This window comes from Palaemon carinicauda, chromosome 26, assembly GCF_036898095.1.
Source record: "Palaemon carinicauda isolate YSFRI2023 chromosome 26, ASM3689809v2, whole genome shotgun sequence".
Lineage (NCBI taxonomy): Eukaryota > Metazoa > Arthropoda > Malacostraca > Decapoda > Palaemonidae > Palaemon > Palaemon carinicauda.
In genome coordinates, this window is record NC_090750.1 from 85,268,603 (window position 1) to 85,285,609 (window position 17,007).

The 17,007-nt window shown below is 35.4% G+C and overlaps 1 protein-coding gene across 17 annotated transcripts in view; it reads right to left on the minus strand.

Moving 5' to 3' along the window:
• The window catches only part of LOC137619649 (histone-lysine N-methyltransferase 2C-like), a 163,718-nt gene that overhangs the window by 108,901 nt on the left and 37,810 nt on the right, over positions 1 to 17,007 (minus strand). For 16 of the 17 annotated variants that reach the window (XM_068349868.1, XM_068349877.1, XM_068349874.1 and 13 more), the window contains 3 exons: positions 14,920 to 15,086; positions 10,333 to 10,446; positions 3,834 to 4,024 (listed from right to left, as the gene is read on the minus strand). In XM_068349868.1, the coding sequence (XP_068205969.1) occupies positions 3,834 to 4,024; positions 10,333 to 10,446; positions 14,920 to 15,086 (472 nt within the window). The remainder of the gene's footprint in view (positions 1 to 3,833; positions 4,025 to 10,332; positions 10,447 to 14,919; positions 15,087 to 17,007) is intronic. The other variant, XM_068349873.1, reaches the window with a different exon arrangement.

Consider the following 17,007-nt stretch of genomic DNA (forward strand, 5'->3'; position numbering starts at 1 on the left):
TAAAGCAGAATGCCAGGATTTTCTATGGGTTAGATGATGACGGGAAAGTATTTGTAAAGGACTCGGTTCTATATTCATTAGGAAAAATACAAATGATCTGCAAATTTGTCAGTTGTTACGGCACATACACAACCCTTAGTCGGTTACATAGGACTCATCTTTAGGTGGGAAAGAGTCCCTATTCCAACTGGCTGGGTACTTATCCCGGGTTATCAAAAACTCAAATCCAAGTAAGTGGTGCCAAGTTAAAGTTCCTTACACCTCGTGCACACCAAGGTGGTTTAGCAATACCAGATGGTCCATGGCATGTGCAATAAAGGATGTGGAGCAGAAAATCTCTGTATAGTAACAATGAGGCATATTTATTTCCATGGGTTTACCTGCTTAAAACACACACCCCCTCGTAACACGTGAGGGGATTGACATTTCTATATTATATAATAGAAAAGTTACAGTCTAAGGGGAACTTACATACAAACAAATCCATTCCAGCTGACAAGGGGTCTGATGCTGTGCCCTAAGAGAAGGGGAAGATGGAAAGGAAAGGGCCAGTCTTTCTTGACTTTTATTGGAGTCTAAAATGTAACCTCCATCGATCCGATGCTGATGGCACTGTGAGAGGAGCCAAGGCAGCTATGTCACCTGCAATGGCATGGTCATGATGACTCCGACATCACAAGCCCTAATCAGAGCTCTCCCCGGAGCAGGTGAGGATAGCGAATGGGTACGGTCCATAACTTTTCTTTTGAAAAAAAGAAAAAGAAAAAGAAAAGAGAAAGGTGCTGCAGGGGCGGTCGAGTTGTTAGCGGTCTTACAGGACACAAGAGCAGCTGATCAAAATCGTCAATTACTGTTCTAAGGCTCGCGACCTGAAGCGAAAAAGAACCTGGAATCAGAACCTGATGGATTCTGGGCTTCAGCTTCACATCCAGGGACAAAGAAGAACAAGACCTGTCTCCAGCGCTCGGTATGAGCGACACTAAAGGAGAGTCCATGAAGCTTGCTAAGCCATTTGGAGGAGGCTTATGGCAAGCAAGAAAATTATTTTGAGGGCAAGCCTCAACGATTCATAAGGTGCCCTCTTAACGGACTACCCGACCACAGTAAGGTCCCAAGAGAGAGGTCTCGCCTTTACTGGAGAACAAGACTGTTAAGGACTCTGTAGTTGACTTTCAGTCTATATCAGAAGTAGAAGTTCCAGGTGCCACTCTAAATTTACTTTGAATCATAATGAGTCCTGTTGAGAATAGGACTCGGTTTAAGACTCTCCTTATCAGACAGAACTGCAGAAGAGCATTGATGTCGAGGACGTCCCAGGGGTGTTCGGATCGTTCTCGAACGCTGCTTTTAGATCTGGCACTGGTGAGCAATATATTGGAAGCTTACGATTTAGAGCTGTTGTGAAAAGGTTGACTGTCAGCAAATTCCACAAAGTCAGGATCTTCTTCGTTATCACAAGATACAAAGACTATTCTGATCCAACGATCTGCGTCTCCATGTTTAGCTTGTCTGCCACAATGCTTGTATTTGCCTGGAATGAAATGGGGTTTCAGAGAGATCGAGTTGTGCACTGCCCAGTTGTGATTTTATACTGCTAGCTGCCAAAGCTGCAGGGATACTGTACCACCTTGTTTGTTGATATCTGTCACTACGGTGGTGTTGGTCATCAGTGACACCAAATGCCTAGCCAAAAGAGGTAAAAAATGTTGGAGAGCGAGGAATTGCTCAACGCTCCAACTCTTTGGTATGGCATCGACAGTACTGATCTGTCCATTGCCTTGATCCTAGCTGTTATAGGAGGTGGGCTCCCCAGACTACCTTCACTGCACAAGTGAACAACAAAAGTTCTGGCAGGAATGATAGAAGAGAAGAGTCCCCTAAAAGTTTCGTCTTGTCTTGCTACCATGCCAGGTTGAGTCTGGAATCCTCCACTACTGACAAGAGGGTGGCAGTCTTGCGACCAGTGCCTCTTCAGCTCCCATTGACGAGACCGCAGGTTGGGACGACCGTTCGGAACCAGACATTCAAGGGAGGTCAAATGATCCAGCTATGATAAGCAGCTCTTCTTGGAGAAGGACACTCCAAAATCAAACCATTGTTCTCTAGTCTTGAGTAGTGCCATAGTCTTTGTACCATGGTTTTCCACTGTCTTGGGTTAGAGTTCTCTTGCTTGAGGGTACACCTGGGCATACTATTCTATCTTATTTCTCTTCCCCTTGTTTTGTTAGTCTTTATAGTTTATATAAGAAATATTTATTTTAATGTTACTGTTTTCAAAATATTTTATTTTTCCTTGTTTCCTTTCCTCACTAGGCTATTTTCCCTGTTGGAGCCCCAGGGCTTAAAGCATCCTGCTTTTCCAACTAGGGTTGTAGCTTAGCAATTAACAATAATAATAGTAATAAAAACTTCTGCCAAGGTTGTGCTGGCAGATAGGGTTCTTGAATTAACAGGATAGCCACCCCTTGAAAGCGTACAGGGCTGTCCCGAGATGAGACGTTTTTCTTACAATATTGTCAATGTTCATACCCGAGTAAATCAACATTTGTTTGGGCTTTAGAAGTGACCTCTTTTGGTTCACCCCCCACCCCAACAGGGGACTGAAGACATTTCCAAACACTGTGTGCTTGAAGACATATTGCTCACGATCACGGTCTCCAAGCCAAAGCTTGCGGAGTCCATTTAGGAAGAAGAGCTTGCTCCTCCCGGTATTATTTTCTTCTAACTCATAAGGGATAAGGGGGATTGAACAATTGGAAAGTCTGTCTCAAGGGCACTGCCATAAGACGCTGAAAATTATTCCCCTTCCAAGGACAGCCAGGCTGGTGGAGGCGTTGGTTCGGGGAGCTAGGCAGGGGATGACTTCAGCTCATCTCCATCTACTCTCCTTCTTGGTCTCTTGGCCCTAGACCCCGGAAACTGCTCCACAGGAATTCTTTCTGTACAGCTTCCTGCCAGTGCCTCCCTCAAGAGTCCTCCTCATACATCCCGACATAAAGAAATTCATTAACATTGCCTTCAATGTGGAAATAAGCAGCATAATAAACTATAATTTCTGTCTTAATTATTGAAGGCAGCTATAAAATTATCTAAAATAAAATCCCATGCTCTCTGCCAGACATAAAATATGAAGCCTTTTAGAAACAAAAACTATTTCATTTTAATTTTCTATATAAGAATTACGACAGTCATATATCTTCTACCACAGAGTTTACAGTACCTTACAAGTTCTGCACCTTCCATAGAATGCACCTTCCATAGAATTCACCTCAAAGTGAGCACTATATAAACTAATTCTGGGAGGAAAAGAGTACATTACTTGAGAAATTGAGCTCAAGCAACAATAATCCAAATATCATATCCCCAAAACACACCACACTCGTAACTCAGACATTCTACCAACAAGTTCTTGCTTCGATCAAACAAGGAATAAGAGAAATATAGTACAGTAAATAGATGATGGAGGTTCCATTTATTGACCATCTGTAATATCAAAGGGGCTAGTCATATTAGTAGATTACATCCAGGATAAATTCTTGTGACTTTAAAGATCTTGTTAATGTACTAAAACATAGGCAAATGAATTTTTGGGAGATTCACTGAGATAACAAATAAAGATATGAGGAATAAATGAAAAACATTTAAATTAAACCACTAAACAGTTTAAAAGACCAATAAATCAAACTATATCAAAGTCCTTTTATGATTGGACAAAATACTTTAATATTCAAAATTAAATAAAAATATATTAAAAAACAGAAACTACTATTAACAAAATACATTCTTAATGCAATATTCATAGATTAAGTATAATATTTAGGTGATGTACTCACTTTTTACATTTACAGCACTGCGCCATGGTCTTCTGTGCAATTGCTCTGTAAGCTTTACGGCATATAGGACAGGCAAGGCCCTTATTACGGAGCTGGTAACAAGAGTCGCATACTGTGAAATTGGCATGCCATCGAGATGACATCCCATTCCCCGGAGTTCGAGATCCACAGTCTCCACAAGCTCTGCACGTCTGTTGAGCATGAATGTAGTGCTGCTTTACTTACTTCAGGACAAATTATTAATACTGGACATACCAATAAAAAATAATTGTTTTCTTCTGCTTAACTATAAAGTATTTAATAATAGTCAATAAATTATAAATTCAAAATAGCCTGACATTCTAAAACAAACTTATTGAAATTTACAAATATGTAAGTTCCCTAAGTTAGCAAATCAATTAATTTATAATGTATACAACACACACAGTTTTTAACAGCACATTAAATCAAATCAAAAGGCCACAAGAAACTTTACTAGACTTTTAAAAAATCTTTGGTTAAACTAATGTTAAAGTTAATCTAATCTGATTAAGATACAAACAAACATTCTACCTTCCTTGGTTTCCTAGCGAGATCTGAAAAGATTTTATTTCTAAAGGTTAAGGGAAAAAAATCAAAACAAAGCAGGAAAACAGTGGCGCAAAATCAAATTCCAATACTTCATAAAACATCGGAACAACAATAAATATATTCAAGACAATCATTTTCCAAGAAATAAAAATGTGCTTACAAGACATGACTTAACAGTCAGGAAACAAAACTATCAAGAGAAACCCGAGACAAAAGTTATACTAAAGCTTCATATTTACACTGACACCCTTATAATATAATAGTCTGGAGGAATGTAGAGAGTAGAGGTCCCCTTTTTTGCTTTGTTTCATTTGTTGATGTCGGCTCCCCCCAAAAATTGGGGGAAGTGCCTTGGTATATGGATGTATGTATGTGATGTATGACCATCAAATCATACTTCTAGACCTTTGCACACTGAGAGTGGAAGAAGTTTGATGGGTAAATAGGAAGAGGCCCGAAAGGAATGGATGAAGCGAGGCAAAAATAGAATTTTAATATTCTCTTGAAATTTACTTATATCAATGTTAGCCCCAAAAAACTAAAACACTTCAATTTTCTTCCCTTCAAGGGGCTTAAACCTCTCGCTCACCAATAAGAACATCTAGTAATTAATAAAACCACAGCGTGGCTAGCCAGAACCTGCCTTATCTTAAGCCTCAAAGTTAAATCTAATAACCTAATCTCTAGCCAGTGGGGAAGGTGGGTGGGTATGCAAATGAACATCAGGTGAGTATATTAATAAGAAATTTTATTACTTAAATTACACTTATTCTTAAGAATCTCCCTGATTTTCATAATCCTGACTTCCACACACATTGATGGAGGTGAGTTATGGGGGAAAGTGATACGAAATCTAAATTATTCATTCAATACTCATTTTATACAATATTATTATTATCATTACTTGATAAGCTACAACCCTAGTTGGAAAAGCAGGACGCTATAAGCCCAGGGACTCCAACAGGGAAAATAGCCCAGTGAGGAAAGGAAACAAAAAAATATTTTAAGAAGAATAACATCAAAATAGATATCGCCTATACAAACTGTAAAACTTATAGCAAAACAAGAGGAAGAGAAATAATATAGAATAGTATGCCCAAGTGTAACCTCAAGCAAGAGAACTCTAACCTAAGACAGTGGAAGACCATGGTACAGAGGCTACTGCCTATTAGTCTATTGCCTCAGTACCAAACCATTACAACTAATGTTATATCTTGATTCTCTGGATTGTGCTTTTAAATCCTTTTCACTACCTATTACTGATCTATATAGTTAACCCAACACAGTACTGTACTGTATATCATGAAATGTGGGAAAAATTAACTGCAAAAACTAATTAAATTCACCAATAAAAAAACTATCTTAAGCCACTACTATGACACATAAAGCCCAGCAATCTAGTTCAAAGAAAGATTATCTTACATTATCCAAAACCTACCTTGTAAGAACAGAACTTGTAGCTCACTAATGACATTATGAAAATAGTGTAGTTTTCAAATACTGTACTTAAAATCAGAACTTTTTCAACATAGTAATAATATATCAAATTTATGAGGAACTCCTCTGACTACTGGAGGCTTGCAATGAAAAAATATTTAAGATTTAAAACAATACCTGAAATAAATAAATGTAATCCTAGATGCTTGAGTACATGATCAAGGTTGTATCCATAGCCCTTAGTAGCTGAAATGGACATATTCTTTTCATCATAAAAGAAATGCAAAACTGTAACAATAATACCCTAACTATTCCCACTTACTGACATTTTTCTTGATTTGCACCAATAAAAATTAAGTCCATTAACTTTGATAAAGCTTATTAGTATACAATCTTCAACCTATAATAAAAAATTTGACCCTTGAAAACCTTTTTTAGCTGAGAATAATGTCTCCATGGGGTCTGATGTGGCAAGTAAGGGTTTAGATGCACCATTCTCAAAGGACATTGAGAAAAGTGGTTTTGTACGGCAATGTTGTCCAATATTCCAACAGAAGACAGCTGTAAAACACTTTTTAAAGCCAATACGGTGAAACCAGCATTATTCTGCTGTTCATTGATGCCCAGAACTTGTTCATCGCCTGTTAATCATGGCAAATGGGATAAAGGCTTACAGATCTAGATTTAACCACTAACAGGGCATCCCCTTTTCATATTAAGTAGATCTAGAACGGGAGAACAAAAGACCACTTCGTACTTTTTAAAGATATTGCAAGCGTGTCTACATTTGGTTGTTCCGGCCAATTCCAAATCTCTACATGTAATTCCGGAAGCAAAGACCGTTCATTTGGAAGAAAAAAAAAAAAATTTTCTGCTTAAATGACCTGCCAAGATGTTCAGTCTGCCTGGTAGAAACAGATAAAGAAGGACTACTCCCCTCAAATTTAGCCAAGTCAAGAGTGTTGTCTGAAAACCCCGACACCTGAGCATGAAGGGCTATAACAAGGCTAGAAGCTCCAGGCTATTGATATGAAGAGTTTATTCCTGTGTTGTCCATTCCCCCCCAACCACCGGGAGAATAAAGGCATTGATCCGCACCCTTTCTGTGAGGCCTCCGTGAACGAAAGAGGTTTGGAATCCTTACCTCTAAGGAAAATGCCTGGGATAATCAAAGGAGGTTGTCCCAACAATTCAGGAATTGAAGTTTAAATTCTTCATAACTAGAACTGACATTGTGTCTACATAAATTATTCCATTCCAATTCCAGCTGAGATTATATTGGAACATATTTTGACAGTCAAATGGAATGAGTTTCACTAAGAAATCCATGGTGACTAGAAATGTCATCCACATCTAAAATGAAGTTGACTTCATCTTCTTGAACTTTTCTAACAAGAGCAGAGAACAGAGAAGACTGAATCCTCTTTTCAAACAGAAAAACTTGAATAGGAACTTTGGCCATTGTCATTCCCAACTAAATACTCTTCTAGTAAGGATCAGAAGACTTCTCCAAATTGTATGGGTACCTGAATACCCATACCTATTGAACCCAAATTTTTATTTTCACACTTGATATTATGCTATTTGGCAATTTGTAACTAAATTTTACGCCTTGATTTGTATTTTTTGCTAATTTCTAATATTGTACATTATTATACGCCGATTTCAAATACTAAATTTTACGTTTTAACTTGCACTTTCTAACACCTCTATTTGGCGCTTTATAACTAATTTTTATGTTTTGACGAATGTCGTAACCACATGTCACCAGAAATACCAGCAGTTATGTCGACTAGTCTCTGTACAGTAATTTCTTTCAAATCCAAGAGAAGACATCCCAAATAACTACTAGTAAATGGATTTTTTAATCTAAAGCTGTGCAATAACCTTATTGAAATCAGCACGACGAGAAAACTGAAGACAAGGCAAGATGATGCTGGCTAGTCACACCATGGTTGATGCCATTTGCCATTAGTTGTCTTATTGGTAGGTGAGAAACATTAGCCCCCTGAAGGGAAGAAAACAGTAAATTTTCAGTTTTTTGGGGGGTAACATCAATATAAGCTGATTTCGGAAAGAGGCCATATGAACATCAGGGGAGAATTATAGAAATGAATCGTTCTGCAAGGACTATGGAGATGATACCAAGAACCAGTAAGTAGTGCCCCTACCCAACGAAGAGAAAATGAGTTGATTTCAAAAGGCAAAGCAGCTTACAGCACACCAAGGAATTGTCAATGTGAAGGTTTCTTTGATGTTGAGAAGAGATATTTAAAGGCTGCCAAACTCAAATTGTCATTATTAATATCTTAATTATCTAAATTTAATCTTTGTAAATAAGATGTAAATATTTGGTCATTATATTATAAAGAAATAAACATAATAAAATTCCTATGAACCCCTTAACAAACAAATAGATTCATTTGCAAAACAAAAGCATAATCTGTCATTTAAATATTCCAAAGCAAAACCCCTTAACAAGCAAATAGATTAATTTGCAAAAAAAGAAAAAAGCATAATCTATCACTTAAATATTCCAGAGCAAAACTTTGAAATGATCAAATTATATGAGTTTAATCCTTATCATGAATTATAAATTTTCCTATATGAAATACACTCATCCAGGTTGTTGAATATATTCCAGACATGAGGCATTATGATTAACCCTTCTACCCCCAAAGGATGTACTGGTACGTTTCACAAAACTCATCCCTTCACCCCCATGGACGTACCGGTACGTCCTTGCAAAAAAATGCTATAAAAATTTTTTCTTTCATATCTTTTATAATTTTTTGAGAAAATTCAGGCATTTTCCAAGAGAATGAGACCAACCTGACCTCTCTATGACAAAAATTAAGGCTGTTAGAGCAATTTAAAAAAAATATACTGCAAAATGTGATGGGGAAAAAATAACCCCTTGGGGGTTAAGGGTTGGAAATTTCCAAAGAGCCTGGGGGTAAAAGGGTTAATGGAATAAGCCATCAGATAAACCAATTGAAAAACCTCGACATAATATACTAGATATGGAAATTATGTCAGCAGCTGAGCTAAATTATGCAAGAAGATAGGTCCTTCATCAACATGAATATTTCCAAGGCATAAGATTTTAACAATACTAAAAAAAAGCACAAAAATACTGTAATATTTTCAATCGAAAGTTAATAAGATAAGTATGAGTAATAAGCATCAGGAACAACTCTTCAAATAATTCCCTTAGCTAGATATTCAAAACTTATCAAAATTATCTTCAAACTAAAAAAAATTACCCAATAACTCAAAAGTAACATCTGATGTTAATATACATTCCAAAATCAAAAGAACTTTCTACAATTCAAAATAATTGCAATATATTTCACGCCTTTAAGCAATGAACTAAAACAGACGTTAAGAGATCATTAAAAAGTAAATTAAATAAGAAGAAACCACCGAGTTAAAAAGACTGAAGACATTACAAAATAGAGCAAATTGGTATGCATATTTTTTTCAAAATAAAAAGTACAGTACAGTTACACATAAGTAACAACTGAAGACACAAGATTAAGCAAGCACTAAAGATACCTTAATAGATAAAAATGCAGCACTCAGAGAAAAAAAAGAATACTAGTAACATGAGGACCTGGCAATACAACTTACAATATAATTCAATCCTTCTAGCTTCAATCCTTGCTATAGTCTTAATTCCCAACACAAAATCTAACGCCATTGTCTTAATTCCAAAACCATCTCAAGCACAATTACCATCTATAAAATTAGCGTACGATAATAAAAAAAGAGCAAAACCAATCTCATAATGTAAAGGATATTCCAAGGACCAGAGACATCATGGCTAACTGGGGATTGTGTCGAGTGTCTCACTACTGCAAATAGTAACCACTTAAAAAAAAAAAAAAAAAAAAAAAAAAAAATTAGCTTTGACAAAGGAAAAACTGATGTCCGTTCCAGGATTATGGGCAACGAAAATAATTAACATGGTATTTTCAGTGCTGGAAAAGAACTTTTGAACAAGCTTACCAACAAACACAATTCAAAACTTTTTATTTCCTGACTAGGGGTAATACCTATAAGATAAATGGCCTTCAACACAACCTTAAACATTAAATCTGTTAAAAAACAAAGAAATGTTAGTATATAACATGAAATGTGAGTTAAAAACATATGTACAAATTATAAAAAGCAATTGCATTCCACACATTTTACAGTGCTACATAAAAGCTATTAATAAATACCATACACAGTAACCTGTAAATCTAATACAGCACTTCTCACAGATCTAACTACATAGATTTCTGTAAATGGTCAATGTTGAAACTGAAAAAAAAACTTGAAGTCAACAAATTTGATTATAGCAATGCAATCTAAGGTTTTAATTTACAAAAACCTAAAGCAGAAATCTATAAAGCAGACCCTAGAGAGGCCCAAGCAGCGATCAACGGGGCATGCCAGAGTCTTTTAAAGTCTCATTGTCTTTTTTTATCTTTATTCTTTATTTTACCTTGCATTTCCACCCTGTTTTGAGAAGGGAGAGGCCAAAAGGGCGGGCACACACCATATGGTACGCCTTGTCACACACCCCACACACGAGATCATCGCTTGGCTGCCGACACATCTGCACAACAGGGGAAGGGACACAACAAAGGGATTACTATCATGCATGGAGAATGGAGATAAATCTAACGGAAAGATGAATTAAATTCTCATGGTGTGACACTACCTACCATTAAACAACAACACATTAACAGACACAGAGCCTGATTAACAAAACCAATATTTAATAATTTTTTTTTTAACACAGCTTTTTTATAAAGAATTGCAAACATAAAGGTTAATAAAATTTATTACATTATCAGATTTTTAAAAGCAATGCTTTAGGTTAATTTTTTGACAGCCAATATGTTTTATGTCCACTTAAAGTAGCAGAAATTATAACTACAACTTGTGTAACCAAGAAAAATGTTAGAGAAACTGAAACCCCAAGTTCCAAGCAGAAGCTAGTAATGTATGCAAAAAGATATGGATAAATGATGATGAACTGAAGAAACCCAGTAATTAATTTGTCCTCAGTTTCAATTAGTCTCAATAAAGGTTGAGTCAAGGAGAAGATGAAATTATCTTTCTCAGTCCACTTGCCTTTGACATGTATGCATGTATCTACTTTTCACTCTTCAATCTTTCCTGATCTGTGTCATGATCTTAAACATTGTGTAACTAACTTGATTCATATTCTAATTCTGAAAGTCTTAAGATACTATTCACTGTGTTCATTCCCCAAAATCAATCAATCAATCAATCATTCCCTAACCCCCCGGCCTCCCCTCAAAAAGAGATCTTTTCTTAAAGGCAAACCTATGACATTCACATGATATGTAAGTCTGGCTATTTATGTAACGCATTTTTTTACCCAAAACATTTGGATTTATCCTATGAAAATCTACAACCCAAATTATATGGACATGTCATTATAAATGTGTATACATTTAAAATAATGCATATTGATAAATACAGTCAAATACAGTAAATTGGGTATGTACAAATATATTCTACGATCACGAATTTACTCAATAACTTTCCAATATGAAAAATATCTTTTTTTTTAATAAATTAATGATAAAATACTTTCAGAAAAACACTAACGGAAATATGTGTATGAACCACTAAGTGTTAGTGAAATAATTTCCCCCAACAACTATATATGAATCTGAGAAGATACTTTGCAATGTATCAATAATGTGCTAGAAAAGTATAGCCAAGTCTGGAGAATAAAATAACCTGTAATAGAAGGAAACAACTATAGTCTATTTCTTTTAGCGATGCATATTTGCACCGACTCGCGGCGGTGCCCTTTTAGCTCGGAAAAGTTTCCTGATCGCTGATTGGTTAGAATTATCTTGTCCAACCAATCAGCGATCCGGAAACTTTTCCGAGCTAAAAGGGCACCGCTACGAGTCGGTGCAAATATGCATCGCTAAAAGAAATGGACTATAGATATCTTAAAGTACGAATGGTAATGGCATGGTAGTGATCCAGTACTTGAAATCTGAAAGAAGATGCTATAAAAGGTCAATGTCAATAAGCTACTTCAAAATAGAAACCCATTTCTTTTTATGTTATGTCGGTAAATGCAATTTAAACAAGAGGTAGAGTCACAATCTTCCTTCAAAGGATCATAAAATTATTTCCAACAACCAGAATATCACGTTATTCATAAATAAAAACAATTAATTCAATACTAGAAGATTACATTAACAGTGATTTTGTAAATTTAACACTAATTAACCAACCAAGAACACGGCATTAGATTTCTAACAATAGGTTCCACCTCATCAGAGCAGCAACTTCAACTCTAACAGTATCTAGCAAAATACTGCCCAGCCTATCCAACAAATAATCAAATGAACACAACATCCGGGTTTTATATGAACATAGGCAATCTCAGGAATTTTCTGTGTTCACTATCGCCATCTTCATATTTTTCCTAAGTTTCTATAAGGCACTATGGTGTGAATTTAGTTTTTTTCCTACGACATCTATCTTTTGATACTACATTTCTCACATGGGCCTATGCCCATATTCCTTAATTATATGTGATACACTACTTGGTTTTGAGGTACACCTAAAATTGACTACCTTTCTTCCCCATCTTCATACATACTAGTATGTATACTAGTTTATATTAGTATGAAAAGAGCTTGCTAATGATACATTATCAGTTTCATACTAATCTATAAAATAAGTTGACCTTGCAAATGACAAACCCAAGGAGATAAAATACCTATTTGTTGTTATTGGGAGAGTTGCCTAAGTTCAGCAAATCTTGAAAACACCCTATTTACTCAGAAGTTTTCTTAATTACAAATACACGGACAATTTAGTCATCACTGTAGCATCTACGGCAAATATGACAAACCTAGACTTTTCTGGAATCATTATTATAGTAACAAAGAAATGCTTACAAAGCGATATGTACTTTGACAGACGAAAATCATTATAACCTACATTTCATCATTAACATTTAGAAGAACTTAACCCCTTGATGTGAACCTAATCCCCGAATCAAGCTTGAAAAATTGGCCTCCTCAAATAAACATCAGACATTCATCAATCTACACCTTAAGTGGACTTAAATGGTCAGTCAAAAATATACTTTCCAGAGATCCAAAAACGCTTTAGCTTTTCATTCATACAGATACTTCATGCACTATTATATCTTCTAACTTAACACCATAACAAAAATGGTTTTTGTATCAAGTGTAATGTGTATGATACAAAGGAACCACTACATCAAAACCCAAGCTAGAAAAAATGATCAAAGTACAGTATTTTGAAAAAAAAAATACTGTAACATTAACTACATTACAAATGACTATGATTAAGCATAAGTAAATCAATTAATTAATGATGACCTCTGCACCACTACTAACTCCAAATTAGTTTTTTTTATCTTAATTACAAATATCATCAGACATTTTTATTGCAACATATCATTAGGTACATTGGAAACAATGGTTTTACAAAATTAAAAATGTTAAAAACATTAATAAAAATCCTGGAAATTTAACCATAGTTTTTTTCAGAAAGGACGACTTAATCTCGTCATTTTGTTATGTCAATATCTAAAAATCGCCAAAACCTCCAATTTTGAAGATCACAAAGACATGAATTCAGATTAAATTAATCCCCCCCCAAAAAAATAAGCCCTACATTCCTACAAAATTCACCTTGATTTACAACTTTACACGGAAAACTTTGACTACGAACTACAAAAAGTAATTTAAACAGGTCAACCTTCATTTTTTTTTTTTCAGGCATTCATAAGGAAGTCCAAAAGACCGGTTGTTAAAAAAAACGAGAAGTTGGATATGGAAAATGCAGAAGCTGGGCATCGCTGGGAAGAGTGTAAAGGGATGAATTGTAAGAAAAGGAAAAGAAAGTATTGACAGTACAGGCATAGGCCATAGAAAACTTTATGGAACAGTTGGTATGTAGTGCAAGGCAAACAAAGTTTACAAATGGATTTGCTCAAAAATGGCCACCACAGACCTAACGCTGATGACTCAAATACTTATAGTTTTCCTATTCCTACTATAAAGATCAGTTAAGTTTCTGGAATATGTTGACCACAGTCACAACAGTGCTGGTAAGTTGGAAGATATAAATCTATGAATTTTAGCCTGACATACTGACAGTTCAACTATGAAAAGTGTTCTGGTGTTAGTTGCAAGAAACTGTGTTCTGGTGTCAGACATGATGCAAAGAAAATTTCTTTCATATGCCAAAGAGACAAGTAGTTTGAGATACATAGCGAAAAAGAATAAACAACTTTCTTTAAATGATATACAACTAAATCCAACAAACAACTATATAACTAAATTTCTTAACCATAAATCCCCCGCAAAAAAATTTTAATGTATATTTCTTATTTAAATTCTCAACAAGTTCCTAAACTGGTTAATTCATCAATCATCAAGTGACTAAAGTGACTCCAAAAACTATACCCACCAACAACAAACCTGTGCGCAAATGTGCTTTTGTACGAGTGCACACACTCTTACTACAATGAATTTATGAAAACACCTAGCAATGATATTTGATACAAAAATATAAAATAGTGGCCACAGCTTCTACCATTTAAATTTATATCATCCCCTAAAAGCTATCAGGGTCCTTATCTAGAGTATATTCAAACAACAATAACGTAACCTGGACAAGGGAAAAATAAGGACAACTTGAAGAGGGTTAATGGTTTGTGCTGAATTCTGGTTCCTGTTCAGGGAAAAAGAAGGGATACAAATATACTACCCTAATTCTTCATTACTAGATGTCTGTAATATACATGAAGAAAATTGACTAAAACTAAACACAGCCACATCAAGAGTCAAGAGTGATACACAATTAACAGCCACCATTTGTACTTTAGGCCTTCTACTACTACATTATGGCACACTATTATCTACAGAGACTTACATGGCTTTTGTACATAAAACTTTCACATTTCAAAAAGTTAAGGCAGTGGTGCAATAGTGACTGAGCACGCAAAAGCTCATATCTACTGAACACAAAATACTTTTACCATTTCCCTTACCTGACACATCTTGCAATCTGGACACTGCCAGCCAGTTCTCACTGCTGGCACAGCTGTTAGTGGTGGCTTTAGACACATGCCATGGTAATGGTTGCCACAATTCGAACAGAAAATTAGCGAACTCTCAGGTGACGAGTGCTCACAAATCATGCATGCCATATCCACTACTGTGTAAAAGAAAATATTATTATTAAGCAAGGATTCTAAGATTCACCCGCTTTTGAGTGATGTATACAAATATGAAGAAGACTTTTAAAACTATAAATACAGCACTGTATACAGCATAATTTTTTAAATATCTTCGCATTTAAGAACATAACAGGATCATACAACTATTTCACTCTTAATTAAATCTAGTTTTCCTTATTGTGAAAAAAATACAATAGTACCTCAACTTCTTGGATGTTTCATAGGTTTCACTTTCTCTTACATGGTAATAATCTATTAGGTAAAAATAGGCCTATAATATTGCCTACACTTGACTTTGAAATACCTATGACCCACAAGCATATTGTAACGTAAAATGGTATATGATTTATTGCAAAATCAAGATGGCAACGGTTGGAGGGGGATGTTGTTTACACTACTGCTTCATCTACCAGTGCCTCTTGCCAGCTGGAGTAAGTTTTTCATATATAGTACCTTGGCAAAAATCTTTTTTGTCTATTCTTGTCAAAGCTACTGTATTCATTACAAAATGAAGAGTACATGACATTAAGAAAGTTTTTATTAAAACTTACTTCATTTGCTTCAATAACCTTCCTCTACATTTAAATATAATTGCCAGCATGACTTATGGAGTGATCAATAATATAATGCATGAATGGAATGCACAGATTTTGTGTTTAGCCATCAAATTTTCATTACTAAACTACTTCAAATTGGATTTTCTGGCTTCCTGCTTAAGGAATATTTAATAAAATCCTGAGTTTCAAGTAGATTTTAACTAATAATTCTGTTAATACCAGTCAGTTCACATATGGGAGAAACCAGGGTGTAGAAACTAGATATTGCTGTAACTATATAAAAATCTTGTCTTTTTCTGTCAGCCACCTTTCCGTATCAATATGATGGGTATAATTAGTTACCTGGAATCTTAAATATAATGGCGTGGACAAGTCTGTATATAATTTTTATTTTTTATTTACACGTTTTACAAAATTTTTCCTTTGTCAAATAATCATTAAATCCTCAGATAGATTATATTGATAAGACAATTTTATAACATTTTATTTCTATACTACATTTTTATCATCTTAAATAGATTGACATTAATTTACAAAGTAAATATTTACTATGCAGAACTCATTAATTCTGCATTCCTACTGCCCTTTGATTTACTGTACGCAATTGGCAGTTAAAATTGTGCAATAGGAAGGATGAGATCAAATGTACACAGATAAAAGCATCTCTTCTCAACATATTGTTATCACCTGCCATATCACTGTTCAAACATCGCACCCTCAGCATATTGAGGATATTCTGGCTAATATATGTGAATTCATATCCAGGACTCCACAGTAAATCAGGCATTTTAATTAATTTGTTATACAGTGCAGTGCTAAACAGCATATGATCAGTGCCCAAGCCCCCTCTACACCCAAGCTAGGACCAAGAAGGGCCAGGCAATGGCTACTGATGACTCAGCAGATAGACTAATGCTACCCCAAACTGCCCCTCCTTAGCTCACAGGGATGGTGAGGTTGCAGCAACCAAAGAAACTAATGAGTTGGTGAGGTTGCAGCAACCAAAGAAACTAACGAGTTTGAGAGGGACTTGAACCCCAGTCTGGCGTTCACCAGTCAGGGACATTACCACATCAGCCACCACAACTAATGAATAAAGATAAATAGCACAATAAATATTGTAGAGTAATTCTGTCAATTTTATAGTGGTTTTGGTGGACAAAATTCTAAAAATTTTAGTTGCCAAGTTTGCCTAATGGACAACGGTTTATGCATTCACTCTTAACCAAAAATACTCATGATATTCATACCTAAGACATTGCAGTATGTGCTATGCACTGTACTAAAAATGTCTAAATAGACTAATAGGAAAAATAATAAAGATATAGCGCACTGGATAGGG